Source organism: Hoplias malabaricus, chromosome 12, assembly GCF_029633855.1.
Source record: "Hoplias malabaricus isolate fHopMal1 chromosome 12, fHopMal1.hap1, whole genome shotgun sequence".
In the NCBI taxonomy this organism is placed as follows: domain Eukaryota; kingdom Metazoa; phylum Chordata; class Actinopteri; order Characiformes; family Erythrinidae; genus Hoplias; species Hoplias malabaricus.
The window spans coordinates 26,313,193-26,328,330 of NC_089811.1; the positions used below are offsets into that span (position 1 = coordinate 26,313,193).

At 42.3% G+C, this 15,138-nt stretch overlaps 1 protein-coding gene across 6 annotated transcripts in view; it reads left to right on the forward strand.

The window, feature by feature from the left end:
- Positions 1–15,138, forward strand: part of sema5ba (sema domain, seven thrombospondin repeats (type 1 and type 1-like), transmembrane domain (TM) and short cytoplasmic domain, (semaphorin) 5Ba) — a 208,813-nt gene that overhangs the window by 155,339 nt on the left and 38,336 nt on the right. For 3 of the 6 annotated variants that reach the window (XM_066686849.1, XM_066686850.1, XM_066686851.1), the window contains 4 exons: positions 388–519; positions 3,019–3,063; positions 5,150–5,355; positions 9,115–13,160. In XM_066686849.1, the coding sequence (XP_066542946.1) occupies positions 388–519; positions 3,019–3,063; positions 5,150–5,355; positions 9,115–9,282 (551 nt within the window). In that variant the 3' untranslated portion in view covers positions 9,283–13,160. Of the gene's footprint in view, positions 1–387; positions 520–3,018; positions 3,064–5,149; positions 5,356–9,114; positions 13,161–15,138 lie in introns of those variants that run through there. The other 3 variants (XR_010804681.1, XM_066686852.1, XM_066686853.1) reach the window with 2 other exon arrangements.

Below are 15,138 nucleotides of genomic sequence, written 5' to 3' on the forward strand. Positions count from 1 at the left end.
AGATTTTGAAAATAAGCTCTAAAGCTCCAGTCCAGACCTACACTGTTTATGTACAAGAAATTCCTGTGAGGCCTGAGATGGCATCATAAGATTTGTTGCCACCAAACAATCGGACAGTTCCAAACGACCAAAAACAATGCATTTTTGTTGATTCAATATCCCCAGCACGCCAATGTGTCCATCTTTCCCTCCAAGCCTCTCCTAAGCAAACAGCTCGGTTTGCATCTCTCTGAAAATGTCTCCTTTGTGATTGTTTGGGCCTTTGTTTTAAGGCTTTGGTGGTGTTTGTTTCACATGTGCATGTGTGGCCAAGAGAGCTGTGGCCTGGCTAGACAAATGACCCTCTGCTCTTTGAAAGCACGTGTTTGTAAATGTTTGTTAACACAGGTGGCTGGATGGCCTGGACTATGTGGTCAGCATGTGATGACACGGGTCTGCAGCTACGCACTCGAGATTGTGGAAGCTCGACTCCGTGTGTAGGGAACAGTACCCAGTACAGAGACTGCAATGAAATACCAGGTGAGAGAACACACAAAACTAGAACACAATATTTATACCAGTGTTTTCATTTCCTTTTTTGTGCAAATTGCAAGCGATTTTCTTCAAACCCTGATTTTTTTGGTGAAAATTATTTGTGGAAAAACCTGTCAACAAATACATTTTATCAGTATGAAAATTATATGACATTTCCACCTTGAGTTCCAATCCGTGAGTTGTTTACCTTCAGCTTGCTTGTCATTTCATTATCTGATGATATTCTGATCTATTTTTTTAATTGCTTATTATATTGTTATTTTCAAATTAGATATATATATATATATATATATATATATATATATATATATATATATATCAGACTGCAAGGGAAGCTCAGCTTCCCCTAAAATGTAAAAAAAATAAGTGATCAAATATATACTGTTGTGTGTACATGTCATTGAATAAATATGCACTACAACGCGATCAACTTTTGTTCAGAATCAGCTTCTTATCACTGGTAAAGACGCGGCTTTCCCGCAGTTTCACAGTGATTTAAACGCTCAGCGTCCACAGAGTTCAATAGTGAAGCAGCGAAACGAGACGAGTGATTGGATAAATGCTGGGCTTTGTCCCGCCCATCGGACACTCAGCGTCTCTGGGGGTCTATGGGGCAGTGGGCTGGCCTGGACGCTCAGCTTCTGCATGATGATTGGATGATCTTTCTGAGGCTGAGTGTAAAGATCCGTGGGAGCACAGGCGGACACACTTCACATGGGCCAAGGACGTTTGAGCAGCCTAGCTCTGCTGGCCATTTAGAGGACACTAGTCAAGTCCCTGGAAAAGACGCCTTGTTGGTACGACAGGGTCACAGATCATTTTCTTAAAAAGGAACGGAGGGTAGAATTTAATAAACCGACACATTTTATGATGTAGGCCGAAATTGAGCTTCCCATCCTTGAAAGACCAGCATCCACCACTGATATATATATATATATATGTGTGTGTGTAAAATATTTTTAAAATAAAAAAACCCTTTTTCAAACAGTATTTTGAAGCAACAAAAGCTATTGTTAGTGATTAGTATTGTTAGAAATGTTACCCAATTACAGAGAAATATTCACCAACTCAGTATGACTGAAAATGTGAGAGCGTGAGTCACAAACCAGGTTCATGAGGTATTTGAAATCCTGACATACACACACTCATAAACAAGGCTTGCGCTTGAAACCATTCACATATATTCAGCATTCTGTTTATTGCTTTACCAAATTTCATACAGAGCCTTACAGTCTTTTATGTGCCAAAAGGTTCAGCTTGACAGCAAATGAATTTGCTGTTGTGTAAGTTGTTGTTGTGCCTACTAAATAATCATATATTTTTACACCCCATCAAAACCCACTGTTGGCTTTGAGATAGATTAGCTGTAATGTGTTTACTTGCACTGATTCATCACTCTGGCCGGTGAAGTGAAAGTGGGTTTTATAAGTGGAGAACTGATCGCTTCCAGCCTGCTAGAACAGAGGATAGCCGAGCAGAATACCAAGTGAATCAGGCCCTGTAATTAATATTAATGTTATGTCACAATGCAGGCTCACATCCAATTTCACTCCAGTTTGGGGTAGGTGCATCTGAAATCGTCAGTCTGTTGGACAGTGAGGAGAGAGGGCAATTTGCCTAAAACGAATCAACAAGATTTGAGCATTTCAATTAAGAGTCTGTGTGCTCCCCCTCCTCCTTCATGTGCCAGTGGATGGATATCCACCTCTCGAGCATACCTGAGATCTGAGGAGGAATGAGATTATAATAAACTCCCTTTGCAGCTGTGGGAAAGTGAAATCTGATCATGTAACCATGTGTGTAGTACCACAGACCTTCACATGGAATGCTAACGCTAACCTCTGGGCCAGGGTTGACTAATGTTATCTTTACAGAGTTTTACTGGCTGCAGGTTTTCATTCCAAACAAGCAAGAGCGGGCTTACCATTTTAATCATTCAGTCTCAATCTCAGTTATTGTTACTACATCTGTGAAATTTTCAGTTCAGGTTGCCTGGGTTACATAAGGAGTTCTGTTTACTCCAGTGCATTTGGTGTGTGGATCAAAAGGTTGCAATAGGTATGAAACCAAATCCTGCAACCACAACAGCACTTGGTGGACAAGTTTGGGCACCACTGCTCTATTTTATAGTGATGATTAGTTTTGTACAATGAATTGACTTTGTGAACATTTGAAAGCAAACAGGAATAATTTCTTAGCAATTTAATGCTACTCAAAGAGGCTTTGATGTTATTTTCTCTTTTTTTTTATCAGTGGTTTCCTGGCTACAAACCTGAAATCTATCTCTCTGACATGCTGTGTTACTGTCATCACTCCTCTATGCATTGCCCTAGTTCCAGGAACGCTGCCTTTCAGAGCAGTGAGCAGAGGACAGCAGTGATTGGCATTCTGGCTGCTGCTCAAGAGAGGAGTGTGCGTGTGACCGTGTGTGTGTAAAAAAGCAAAGATGAGCTGGTGTATAACACTCTCCTTCTCTCTTTCCAGTCATTCTGCCTGCGTCTGGCTATGATAAGGACCAGCAGTGTGGGGGTAAGTGCACCAACCAACGTGTTTTCAGGTGTGTTTCGATGCACATTGCTGGGCGCATGTCGGCATGCCCTAAAGCATGTATGTGTCCGTGTGGCTGCACACAAATGTGCTCGTATGTGTGTAGGCATGTATGTTTTCTCGTGCCAGTTTGTGTGTGTGTGTGTGTGTGTGTCTCTGCATCCGTGCTCTTTCATGCAGTTCTCAGGAGGTAATGGAATCCCTCCACTGTGTGCTTCCTCTTCGAGACTCAGTAATGTAAATGAGTGCTGGAAGGAGCGAGAAAGAGGAGGGAAGATGCACAGGGCCGAACTGGGCCCTTCACACCCCACCGCTCTGCTGCCTCGGAGTTGAGGCCATTCTCCACGCTCCACACTCCCCAAAGCTCCAGTCTGCCAACACCACCTGCGCTCCAACCACACCTTCACATCAATATACACTCCCATTCACATCAGTATACACTACAATTCAATAACTTTCTTTACTACAGATCCAGCTCAGCTGGAGCTAAAATTATGTATGTATGTTCAATTATGCATGCTAGCCATGGGCATCTTCAGTGTCAAATAAAGGAAAATAAAGAAACTGCAGGGGTGGTTGAGGGGATTATATCCAGAATGATGGAGCTGTAAATGATTCTAAAATAACTTAGAAAGATGTGTCGCATCACTAATGGAGTAATAAACATATACCTCATATTAAAACTGGTGACTAGATCTCAGGAGTTTTTCAGCCTACTTTCAGCCTACTTTGAATGAGTTCCAATGTAGGGCCAGTCAGATAGAGCTGAGATCATTTCACTTGTAAACTATGTAAGAAGTGAACAGGCTCCAAAATGTTTATATACTCAAGCTAAGCTTGGGCAGTAAAGCTATCTTTTGCCCAATTTTTCCATTCATTTTCATATGTCCCAGCATTTTTTGGGTGGAATTGGAGACAAATAATAATTGGGGGAAAAAACATCACAAAACTTGGGGATAAACAAAAATGTGTGGAGAGAAGATTAAATGCTTGGTTCAGGTGCTGTGGGAGGTTGGTTAGGAAAATGTAGGCCATCTGAGGGTCCTAAAAATCTCTAACTAGCGGTAGTGATATACAAGTATCAGTCTTAAAAACACAGTTAAAAGCACAGCTGTGGCCTGGTGCTTAGAGAACTGGGCTTGTAACCGGAAGGTTGCTGGCTCAGTCCCCAGAGCTGGCAGGTCATGACTGAAGTGCCCTTGAGGAAAGCACCTAACCCCCAACTGCTCCCTGGGCACCATGGCTAGGGCTGATCACCGCTCTGTGTGCTCACTGCCTCCTAGTGTGTGTAAATGTGTGTTTCACTGCACAAACTGGGTTAAATGCGGAGAACAAATTCCTCTGTGTGCAAGCACAGTGGCCAATAAAGTGATTCTAATTATTCTAAACTTTAATATTTATTCTAAACATAAATATCATAAGTGGGTCTCATAGAAAGGAAGATATGTTATGGTTCTTTATAATTGGAGAGCACTGTTTGGTATTCAATTAGTATTTTATAGGGAAAAAAAGATAAATAATACCTAACAGTTGAACGGTGTGTGTAAGGAAGGGGCAGGACAGGGGTATTTAGGCCAGTGATGGAAGCCCTAGGAGACAACATAACTGTGCCAATTTGAGCTCTCTCCAGGTAATGTCCAGTGCCAGCCATGGGCAGCTTATTACCCAGCGTCCCTGAAGAGCGGTGCTCTCTCGTGTGCTCAGCGGCCAATTAGAGCAGAGTGGTGCAGTGGCATGGCGCCCTCTTCTCTTCACCACCACACACTCTCATGACAGCCATATGACTGCTCAGCTAATCCAATCGCTGAGCCTCAGCACAGTCTAATGCCTGCCCACTTGACAGAACACTGTGATCTCTTTTCAGACATAGTGGGCTAATAATGAGAAATATAGTGGTGTCACTTTTTTTTTCTTTTTTTCCTAATGTGACAATTCTGGATGAATTTTACGCTCTACAATTAGCAGGGAGAAGGGGAAAACAGCTGATTCCAGCAACATGTAGACAAATGACACATATTGTGAAATATAACCCATATCCTGTTAACCTTGGTTATCTTTGCTTCCCCAGGTTTCACTCTGCTGCACCTCATAGCCACAGGTGTATCGTGTTTCCTTGGCGCAGGATTGTTGTCGTTTCTGGTGTACGTGTACTGCCAGCGCTTCCACAAACCTTCACAAGACTCAGCCGTCATCCACCCTACCACTCCTAACCACCTCAACTACAAGGGAAACACCACACCAAAGAACGAGAAGTATACACCCATGGAATTTAAGGTGAGAACCACTCCTCTACTGCTTCTTTTACACTTTGGTGTCCAAGTCATGGCACTTAACCACAGAACTACAGTGTCTCATCAATTTCAAGAAAGCATTCTTTATAAAGGTTTATGCATTATACAGGCGATGTTAAAGCAGTCGATTTATAGATCCATAAAAAAGAGCTGCACTCCCTTCAGAGCACTATCGACCCTCTCTTGAATTCTTTTATGTATGTTTTGAGCAATTTTTGGTGGGAAATTGATCCATTCTTTAAGCAGAAGAGGCCAACCATCATGTTTTAACAGTCTGAAGCAGTGTGCATCAATTTTCCCAAAAGAAAAGGCATCCAGTGGAAGAATCATTTTTTATGCAAACTTTCACTTTTAAAATGTGTTCATTAGCATTAATGTGACACTAGCTAGAGTCCAGTGTTTGCTGCTGTTCTTATTTTATTTAGAGTAGGGGGTTTGAGCCCTGCTCTGTGTGACTGCCTGTGAGGAGTTCGGTGAGTCTTCCCTGTGACTGTATGGGTTTCCTCCCACGGTCCAAAAGCACACATTGGTAGACGGATTGGCTGCTCTATGAAGGACTGGCACCCTTTCCAGAGTGTGTTCCCACCTTGCTCCCAGTGATTCTGGGTAGGCTCCGGACCCACCATGACCCTGAACTGAATAAGAGCTTACAGACAATGAATAAATATTTTACATGCTCTGTTACCTGACTGTGGGTAAGAAAGTATGCAGAGAAACTGGTGGACTACTCTGTAAATGCCATTTATTGAACTTCAGATTTGGTAAAATATAAAGATTTTAAAATTCAAATTCAGACCTATGAATTCCTCTTAAAACTTGAGATATCAAAAATACGGTTCTAAGCCAGAGGTAAACCATCGTGCAAAAATAAACTTCCAGTGTGATTGAACACCACATTAACAGTGCCCTCTTGTCATTAATGAATATCTTTTTCCTTCTTTCTTTGCAACATCTTACCTTTGCAACTTCTTTACTCTTTCCACATTCCTATCTTTCTTTCATTCATTATCTGTAACCGCTTATCCAGTTCAGGGGCACGGTGGGTCCGGAGCCTACGCGGAATCATTGTGCGCAAGGCAGGAATACACCCTGGAGGGGGCGCCAGTCCTTCACTGGGCAAGACACACACGCACACACATTCACTCACACCTATGGACACTTTTGAATCAACATCTACCGATCCATCTACCAACGTGTGTTTTTGGACTGTGGGAGGAAACCGGAGCACCCTGAGGATACCCATGTGGACACGGAGAGAACACACCAAACTCCTCACAGACAGTCACCCGGAGCAGGACTCGAACCCACAACCTCCAGGTCCTTGGAGCTGTGCAACTGCAACACTACCTGCTGCGCCACATTATATTTCTGCTGCCCATATATTCTTACCTTGTTGAACATTAGTTCAATTAGTTATTACATATTCTTTGTTTTTATTGCAGATTCATATCTGTATTTCCTGTTCACATAGATCCAAAGCAAATTATTGTATTTCATTTGTAATGAGACACGGAAGCAAAGCACACAGTGACCTGCTTGCTCATCTGATGTCTGTTATTTCATCCACCACCAAGTAATCACCCAAGCAGACAAGGTGGAAGACTGATGAAGACTGGACTTCTTGAGGACAAACGTTCATTAATAATGCTTTTTTGAAAGGAACTAGGACTTGTCATTTGTTATATGTGAGATGTGCAGCTCTGAGACGTGGATGAGAAGCACTTCCCGTTTCACTGTGGCTGCTTGTTTAGCCACATCTTGCAGCCCCATGCAGCTCCTGGCGCACTCTCGGTCTTTATTAATGGGCTCCATTAGACTGTTTAAGCAGCAGCCGGACAGTGCACTCCCACAGCTGGTTGTGACTGATTGTTGAGCCCATCCAATTAGTTGGGCTGGGCTCTCTCTCCCCCACCTCGTGTCCTTGCTCTGACACCTGTGTGCTCCTGCAGCCGCCACTTCCATCGATCTGCTCTGTGCCCACTGCTGGCTCTAAGCTCATTACGAGGTCTCGGGGCTCACACGCCAGTAACTAAGGCGATGTGTGTTAGCGTAAGTAATGGGGGAGTGGCAGCTGTTCTGACAGTGTTTGAGAGGGGCTTCTAGGCACGTCCGTCTGCAGATGGCAGAAGCAGAGGTGGAAGTCAGTGATGGGTGTGATGAGAAGCATCCGTTGAAAGACATGCCTTAATTAGAACGAAGAATCTGATGTCACAGTGCACTGAAGACAGACCCCAGCTGTTGATCACGAGACTTGTTTCTCTGTCTGGGGACATGCATGGATAATGGAATACTCGATTAAGCATTCTAAGACCAAGTCCTTGGGTCTGATCATTATTTGGGCATTTGCTACCTTGCATCATGGGAATCATGGTGAAAACAGGTGCCATTAAATAAGTTAAGTGTCAATGTACAGGCCTGTATATTTGCTTATTTGGAATGCTGGGAATGTATAAGACAATATTGTAACGTTTGATACAGTGTTGTGCAGTAATGCCATGATGATTTGCTGTAATCAGCCCAGTATTTAATTACTCCACATTTAATAACTAGGTTTTCCTCAGTTACACAGTGCTACCGTATCAGGAGAAGGCTTGGATGACCTCATCCAGCCCATTCTAGTAGGTTAGATAACAGACATCTCTATTGGCTTCCATTGGTGGAGGAAATGAATTGGTGTGGAGGCCATTTCAGGATTTTTCTGCTAATATCAATATAATAATGGATTTCCACAAAAAGCCTGAGGTAGATAAGCTGTATCTTTAGTCTTACATGCTTTACCATGTATTAGATATGTCACAGGTTGATACGTTTTTACAGTATGTTGAGTCTCTCACATTCACTCACGCTCACAACTATGTACACTTTTGACTAGGCAGTCCCATACCAATGTGTATTCAGACTGTGGGAGGAAACCAGAGCACCCAAAGGAAGCCCACACAGACACTGAGAGAACACAATAATACAGACACAGACAGTCACCAGATGTGGGGCTCAAATCCAGGAGCTGTGTGACAGTGAGACTACATGTAGTGCCACCATGTTGCTCACAATATGTTAACATCTTCCAGATAATTAATTCATTCATTAGCTCAGATGTAAGAAATGCTCCGAATGTTCATCCCTTCTTTCACACTCACAGTAATCCAGCATTCTCCTGGCTGTCACCTCTGACACAGGGACACGTCTTTTTGTTTGTGTATGTGCTTATGTTTTGGGGGCTGTGTATGAGCACAGCAGCAAGATCTCGGATGCTCATAAAAGCGGCCGTTTATTATATTTTGCATGATGCCGTTGTTGCTCAGAGACTCTCATCCAGCCTGAGTCATTACAATCACTGCCGAGCATTGCATGCTTTTTCTCCAATTACCGAGCTGCCGCCACTTTGGAACTATTGAGATAAATTACATTTCTCGAGAGTGCCGGCCAGCGTTCACATACAACTTTCAACCATGACCTGCAAGTCTATTGCTTTTGAATTATTCAGCTGCTCGGCTGTGGGTGTCATTGCGAGGTGCTATCGATATTTATAGAGCTGACTGGATAAGGTACTCTGAGCTCACACACCTGACCCTGAACTGTCTCCTGCACTAAGACATAAAAGGTCTCAAATGCTCTCACCATTGAAAGACCTTACTGCCTGTTGCATACGCCATCACAGAGCAATTGTTGGATCTTTCACTGGCTGCTCACACTCCCTCTCTTTTCCGCTCTTAATTGACTTTTTTCCCTCTGTTCGCTGTAGACACTGAACAAGAACAACCTCCTGCCAGACGAAAGAACCAACTTCTTTCCTTCACCGCTCCAGCAGACGAACGTCTACACCACCACCTACTACCCCACAGCCCTGGGTAAATACGACTACCGGCCAGACTCCTCCCCTTCACCGTGCAGAAACTACAACCACAGCTGAGACTGTAATGTGCAGCTCTGTGGCCATGGGGAGAACTGACACTCTGAAGCATGTTTTCCCCCTAAACTCTCACCGCGAGCATCTCCCATGCTCCCTCAGCTGATGAGCGGAGGTGCTCACCTGGAACATACCGCCTTCTGACTCCTTGCACTCAGAGGATTTGAGCATGTCTAAATCATGATTAACAGTTGGGAAGGTGCCAAGTATACGGACCAAGTGCAGCATTTCATACAGTATTTTCTTTTTCTTTTTGTTCTCCAAGGAATGCCTAAGATTGTGTAGCTACACTGATGTCAAATATTTAAATCACCATCAATCAATCTCTGTGGAACTCTTAACCCAAGGTAGCTCCTGGAAAAGTTGGAAAGAAATCTCTGGCCTCTCTGTAGGATGACACTTTACATTTCAGCGCACATCTTAACTTGAGCTCCAACAGCAGCAGTTACAAGCCTCAGCTTGGAAACTATTGTGTCGTAACGTACTGCACCAAGAAAATAGCCACAAAGAAACATGGTGTAGGAAAGGGATCGATGCTCACCCTGTTAGGTCTGCTTTTTTTGAGCAAGCTTTTCTTGTCACTGGACGCAAAAGGTAACAAGACCCAAGAAGTTCCGCTTTTAAGCTGGAGATCTCGGCAAACAAGCTGCAACTGGAGGAGCAATGCACTCTCACTGAGATATGCAGAACCTGATAACAGACAGTTTGGGCAAACTTGAACCTAAATGGTGAGACAAAGCTTGCAAAAGAGCTAACAATAAAGAGCAGAGGATGCAGCCCAAATGTGACTCTGGAGTTTGGAGGAGCAATAGGAATGCCATTGATGCCTGTGTGCTTTAGAGTCCACCACCACTACCCTCCGCTATACTCTGTTTTCAGCTCTCAGACAGCGTAGGTCTGGATCTCGTATAAACACGTTCTACTGAACACTGTACGTCTTGGTGGTTGTATCAGATACGACAAGCTTGGACTAAGGTGGACTATATTTTAATATGAACATTGTAGAAAATATTGATAGCTTGGCACTTGTTTTTATGTTTGTTTGTTTTTCTTATTTTTTCTTTTTTTTCAAAGATTATTTTAAAGAGGGATTTATTTAGCAGTTGTTTTGAGATGAGGTAGTGTAGATCGATATTAGGCTTTTATTTAAAATAAAGAACTCAACATTGATGGGGGATGTACTGATCATGGTCATTTTTCTCATATTTAGATGCATATTTTCTACTGTTTAGAGATGTTATCTCATTAATCATCATTATTTAAAAAAATATATCATTAACTATCAAATATTCATGAATGCCCCTTTAGGCTCAGTGATAAATCAAGGGATCCTTGTCTCAATCACAAGTAACAAAACTTGTTTTCCACAGTAATATGTGTGTGTGTGTGTGTGTGTGTGTGTGAGAGAGAGAGAAAGAGTGCATGTATGCGCTTGTGTGTATTAGAGAGAATATGTTATGATAGAAAGAACAGACTCATTTTTATAGTATAAAAATCACTGATGGGACGCTGAAAAGGGGAATGCACATGTTTCCATTTATATATTCATCCCATCAGTGTTATATTCAGTGCCTGACACACTCCCTATTCCATGCGCAAACATAATCACTGAATGAAAAGCATATGGTGATTCTCACTGGGGGATGATATTTATAGTAAGCTTGGTTTGTAAAGGGCATTGAAGAACTAAGCTATTTTTATTATGCTCGTCAAAAGAATGCTGTCAGTGGTGCTTTTTAGTTAAGCTAAGCGCGTGTGCTTGATTTGAGCACAGGTGGTGCCCCACTACCACACATAAAGCTTAGTGTAATGTATATGTATATTGTAAAGCTAACACTGTTTATTTTATTTTATTTTTTTTTTTTTAAGCCTTATAGTTGTAAAATAATCTGTGCAGCAGCTGTGTATATACCAACTCTAGGGACAGTGTGGGGATGGAGCTCATCATTGAGTCAAGCGCTCCTGCTCTGTTGCTGCAGAAGAGCCAAACGTCTCCAGCATTGTGCTTTAAAAGATTGGAAGCCTCTGTGGAAGACCCAGTCGACCAAGCTGTTCTTCACTTTCTCCATTTCTCAAGATGACATGCCTAGAAATGCAGATACTAAATTATAGATGTGGAGAAATACTTTCAGAGTGTTATAAATGAGTGTCTGTCAATTTTCCTGTTACAAACCTACATCACTGTGCAAACCTCAGAGGCCACCCTTCGTTTATTTTTTCCGTTCAAAAGAGACATTAAGTGGGCTGCTGATTTGCCGTCAAAATTACAATAAAAAAATGATCTTCAGGTTTTAAAAAAATTATAAAAAGGTACTGAGAACAACATTAAAAACTATCAACAACAAACAAATTCAATCAAATATCAAGCTCCAATCTTGCTTCACATCTAAAACAATCAATGGGCGATTCTTTCCCCACCTTCCGCTGTAAGACAACTCAAATCTATGGGTCTAAAAGGATGTGTAGCTGCCAACATGGTATTACTGTGAAAAGGGAATAGAAAAATAATACCAGTCTATTCTCAGAACCCTGGACTGTCCACTCCAGAGCCCAGACCGCCAAATCTAAAATAAATTGCATAATGAAAATCAGAAAATGCATCCACTGCAAGACCCTGCAGAAGAGCATATCTCCTGAAAGAACATAATCCGTAATAATGTAAAAAAAAAAAAAACATGAACACCATACTTACAGAAAGCCTGATATCCTGTTGAATACCGTTAAGTTAAATATCTTATTTAACTTAAATGTATAAATGCTCTCTGACTTTTGCACAGTACGATCTGGAAGTGTATGTTATATGTTCAATTTTTGTAGACACCTGCTGGTACCTGTTTATTTTGACATCCAGGCTATTTATAAGTGGTTTGCCCCATTTGCTGCAGCCTCTGCTGTCCTGGCTAGGCTTTACTAGATGTTGTGGGAAGATGTCTCTTAATGTTTGATGGCCTTCAGCCACATAATCCCTGGTGAAGTCAGGTGCTGATAGTGAATGATTTCTTTACCCTTACATACACTTTAGTGGATGGTTAGTACTGGGCATGGTGTCCTACCCTCATACGGGGCTGCACCAGTGTGTCACATTCTACTGACGATGCTTTTCTATGGAGATTATATAAACTGTGTTTGCACTTGGACGCCTTTGTCAGCACTGAGTGCTCTTTAAAGTAGCTGAATTCACTGATTAAAAGGGGAGCGTGGTTGCTTTTGGATATGTAGTGTGACAGGTAAAGCCTTTGATACTGAGGAGTATCACACGCAATCATCCACCTATTGTGATGGTGTTGTATTATCAAGTGCCTGCAGCAATTTCTCAAAAAGATGCCCAGTCTACTAAATTTTGTAAAAGTCAGCTGCAGTGTTCCTCTGTAGATGCATCACAAAGCTTGGAGTCCTATGTGATTTCAGTTGAAAACCTCTGCTGTGAGGCTCAGCAGTATATCTAATTTACCAAGGCATGGTATTTACCTTCCTGTTTAACAAGACAAAATTAGTGGTCTCACTGTTTCTGTTTAGAGTATGACAGCCATTTCTGCTCCTGCTAAATATAAAACAAACGGCTTATCCAGAGCTCCCTGGAGCGTGAAAAAGCCCTCTTGTCTTTCCCATGTGTCAGAATGGTTTAAGTGTGTTTGCTGAGCGTAGCCATTTCTTATTACACCCACCTTGCCCCCAGGAGCTCTGCCGCTGGAGAGGGAAGCAGCCTGATGACCAAATGAAGCCCTCCATCCCCACAAGGCTTGGTGCCCTTCTATGCAACTGACCTGGTGGTACTGTTAGATATGTGATGTAGACTGTAATCACTGCCTTTTAGACACTGTGAATTTTTGGTACTCTATATTTTTGTATATTGTACATTGTAAAAGATAATAAACCATGATGCAAACTGAGATAAACCTCAGCAGACTCTTTTCCTTTTCCATCATGATCCGACACCATCTTGCAGTCTAGTTAACATTGTCTCCTTGAACATGACAAGGAAAGCTTTTTAAACTTTGCCATGTTTCTGGATCCAGTTTCAAGCTGGCTGTCACAGCCCCATTTGTTTGGGCTGGAGTTTGCTTGCTTGGCGATCCTGATTTGAAAGATATCAGACTCCAGTGCCGACAAGACATACAGATCTGCCATATTCCCCGATGACAAAGGAGCCCTCTAAAGGAACAAATGGATGTTGGGCTTTACAAACAACTGTGTGTGTCCTATTCCATCTGTGGCTGCACAGCATCATTCATAAAACCTCAAAGTTCCTCACAGCATGTTCATTCCACAATATCTCTGCGCTTATATTAAAGAAGGCATCACTGCCAGATTTATTTACACTGCAGATAATCTCAGCCCCCAAAGTCTGGTGCAAAATCGCACAATTGGAATTCTGCGCCAGTGTCAAAGATGGTGTACTGTGGCAGAGAAAGTCAAGTAAAGAATGGCCTTGAGTTGCCATGTAGATATATACAGCTGCGGCTAAATATTTTACACAAGTGTGAACATCTTAACTACGAATGTAAGATGGTTTAAAGAGAGGCAAGGTAAGAAATGTATAACGTCTTAAAGTTCGTTCAGATGTCTTTGCAAAAAAAAAAATGGATCAAATAAATGATAGTTCAGGGGTAGCACTTTGGTGCAGCAGGTAGTGTCTCAGTCACACAGCTCCAGGGACCTGGAGGTTGTGGGTTCTAGTCCCGCTCCCGGTCACTGTCTGTGAGGACTTTGGTGTGTTCTCCCTGTGTCTGCACGAGTTTCCTCCCACGATCCAAAAACACATGTTGGAAGGTGGATTGGGGACTCAAAAGTGTCCATAGTGTGAGTGAATGTGTGTTGCCCTGTGAAGGACTGGCGACCCCTACAGGGTGTGTTCCTGCCTTGCTCCCAGTGATTCCAGGTAGGCTCTGGACCCACTGTGACCTTGAATTGGAAAAGTGATTACTGATAATGAATGAAAATGATAGCTCAAGTAATGCAATATTAAATTTAATTTTAATAGCCATATAATGCTATTAGAAAAATAAAAAATAGAACAGCAGAGCAAAACTATCTCATGATAGGGTTCTCTACCATTCTCCATTCATTGATTTCATTTAGGTGCAGAGTAGTAGCTGAACACTGCTCCTCGCTTAGTTTTCACCTTAGGCAGAATTAATTGACTCATCCCCTGTGATTTGTGTCTTCTGCTCAGCTTATATCACTGCAGCATATCATGTGGATTGACTGGGCCTGAACCATTAAGTGCTTTTAAACTAGCAATAAGTAGTATTTTGAAAGTAACTCTGTAATATAGTCATGCCTCATTTATTTTTTCTAATACCTTATACATTTTTTCAGGCCTGGTGCATAAGGATTACACCAGTGTGTGGAGAGAAAATTGATGATATTTCGCTGATGATATTTCTAGTGGTATCCCTGTTCCAAATGTAGAAATGCAGATGCTGGTTTTCTGGTCAGTGAATCTGTCCCAGTGCTCCATTATTTCTATTGAACCGTTCAAGAACACACCCGACGCCTGTCACCCAGGAATGTGGGAATGTCATGTGAAACACAAAGATTGTGTGCAATATTTGTCACGGCTGGGCAGGGAAGACGATGAGTTGGATGTAAACGCAAGGGAATATGTTTTATTACAAAGGGAAAAAAAGTGCAGGGAGGCAAAAACACAAACAAGAATAAACTGAACAGGAACAAACAGAAAAGAGCCATGAATCGGTGTAGACGTACATAAAATGCTGAAAAACAGAAACACACATCGAACAGAACAGGGAGCAGTGCAAACAAAGGGGTATAAATGCACAGGACAAATGAGGAACACCTGGAAGCACTAATGAGAGGGTAGAGACTGAGGCCGAGACTAAGGCGGGGCTAGGGCAG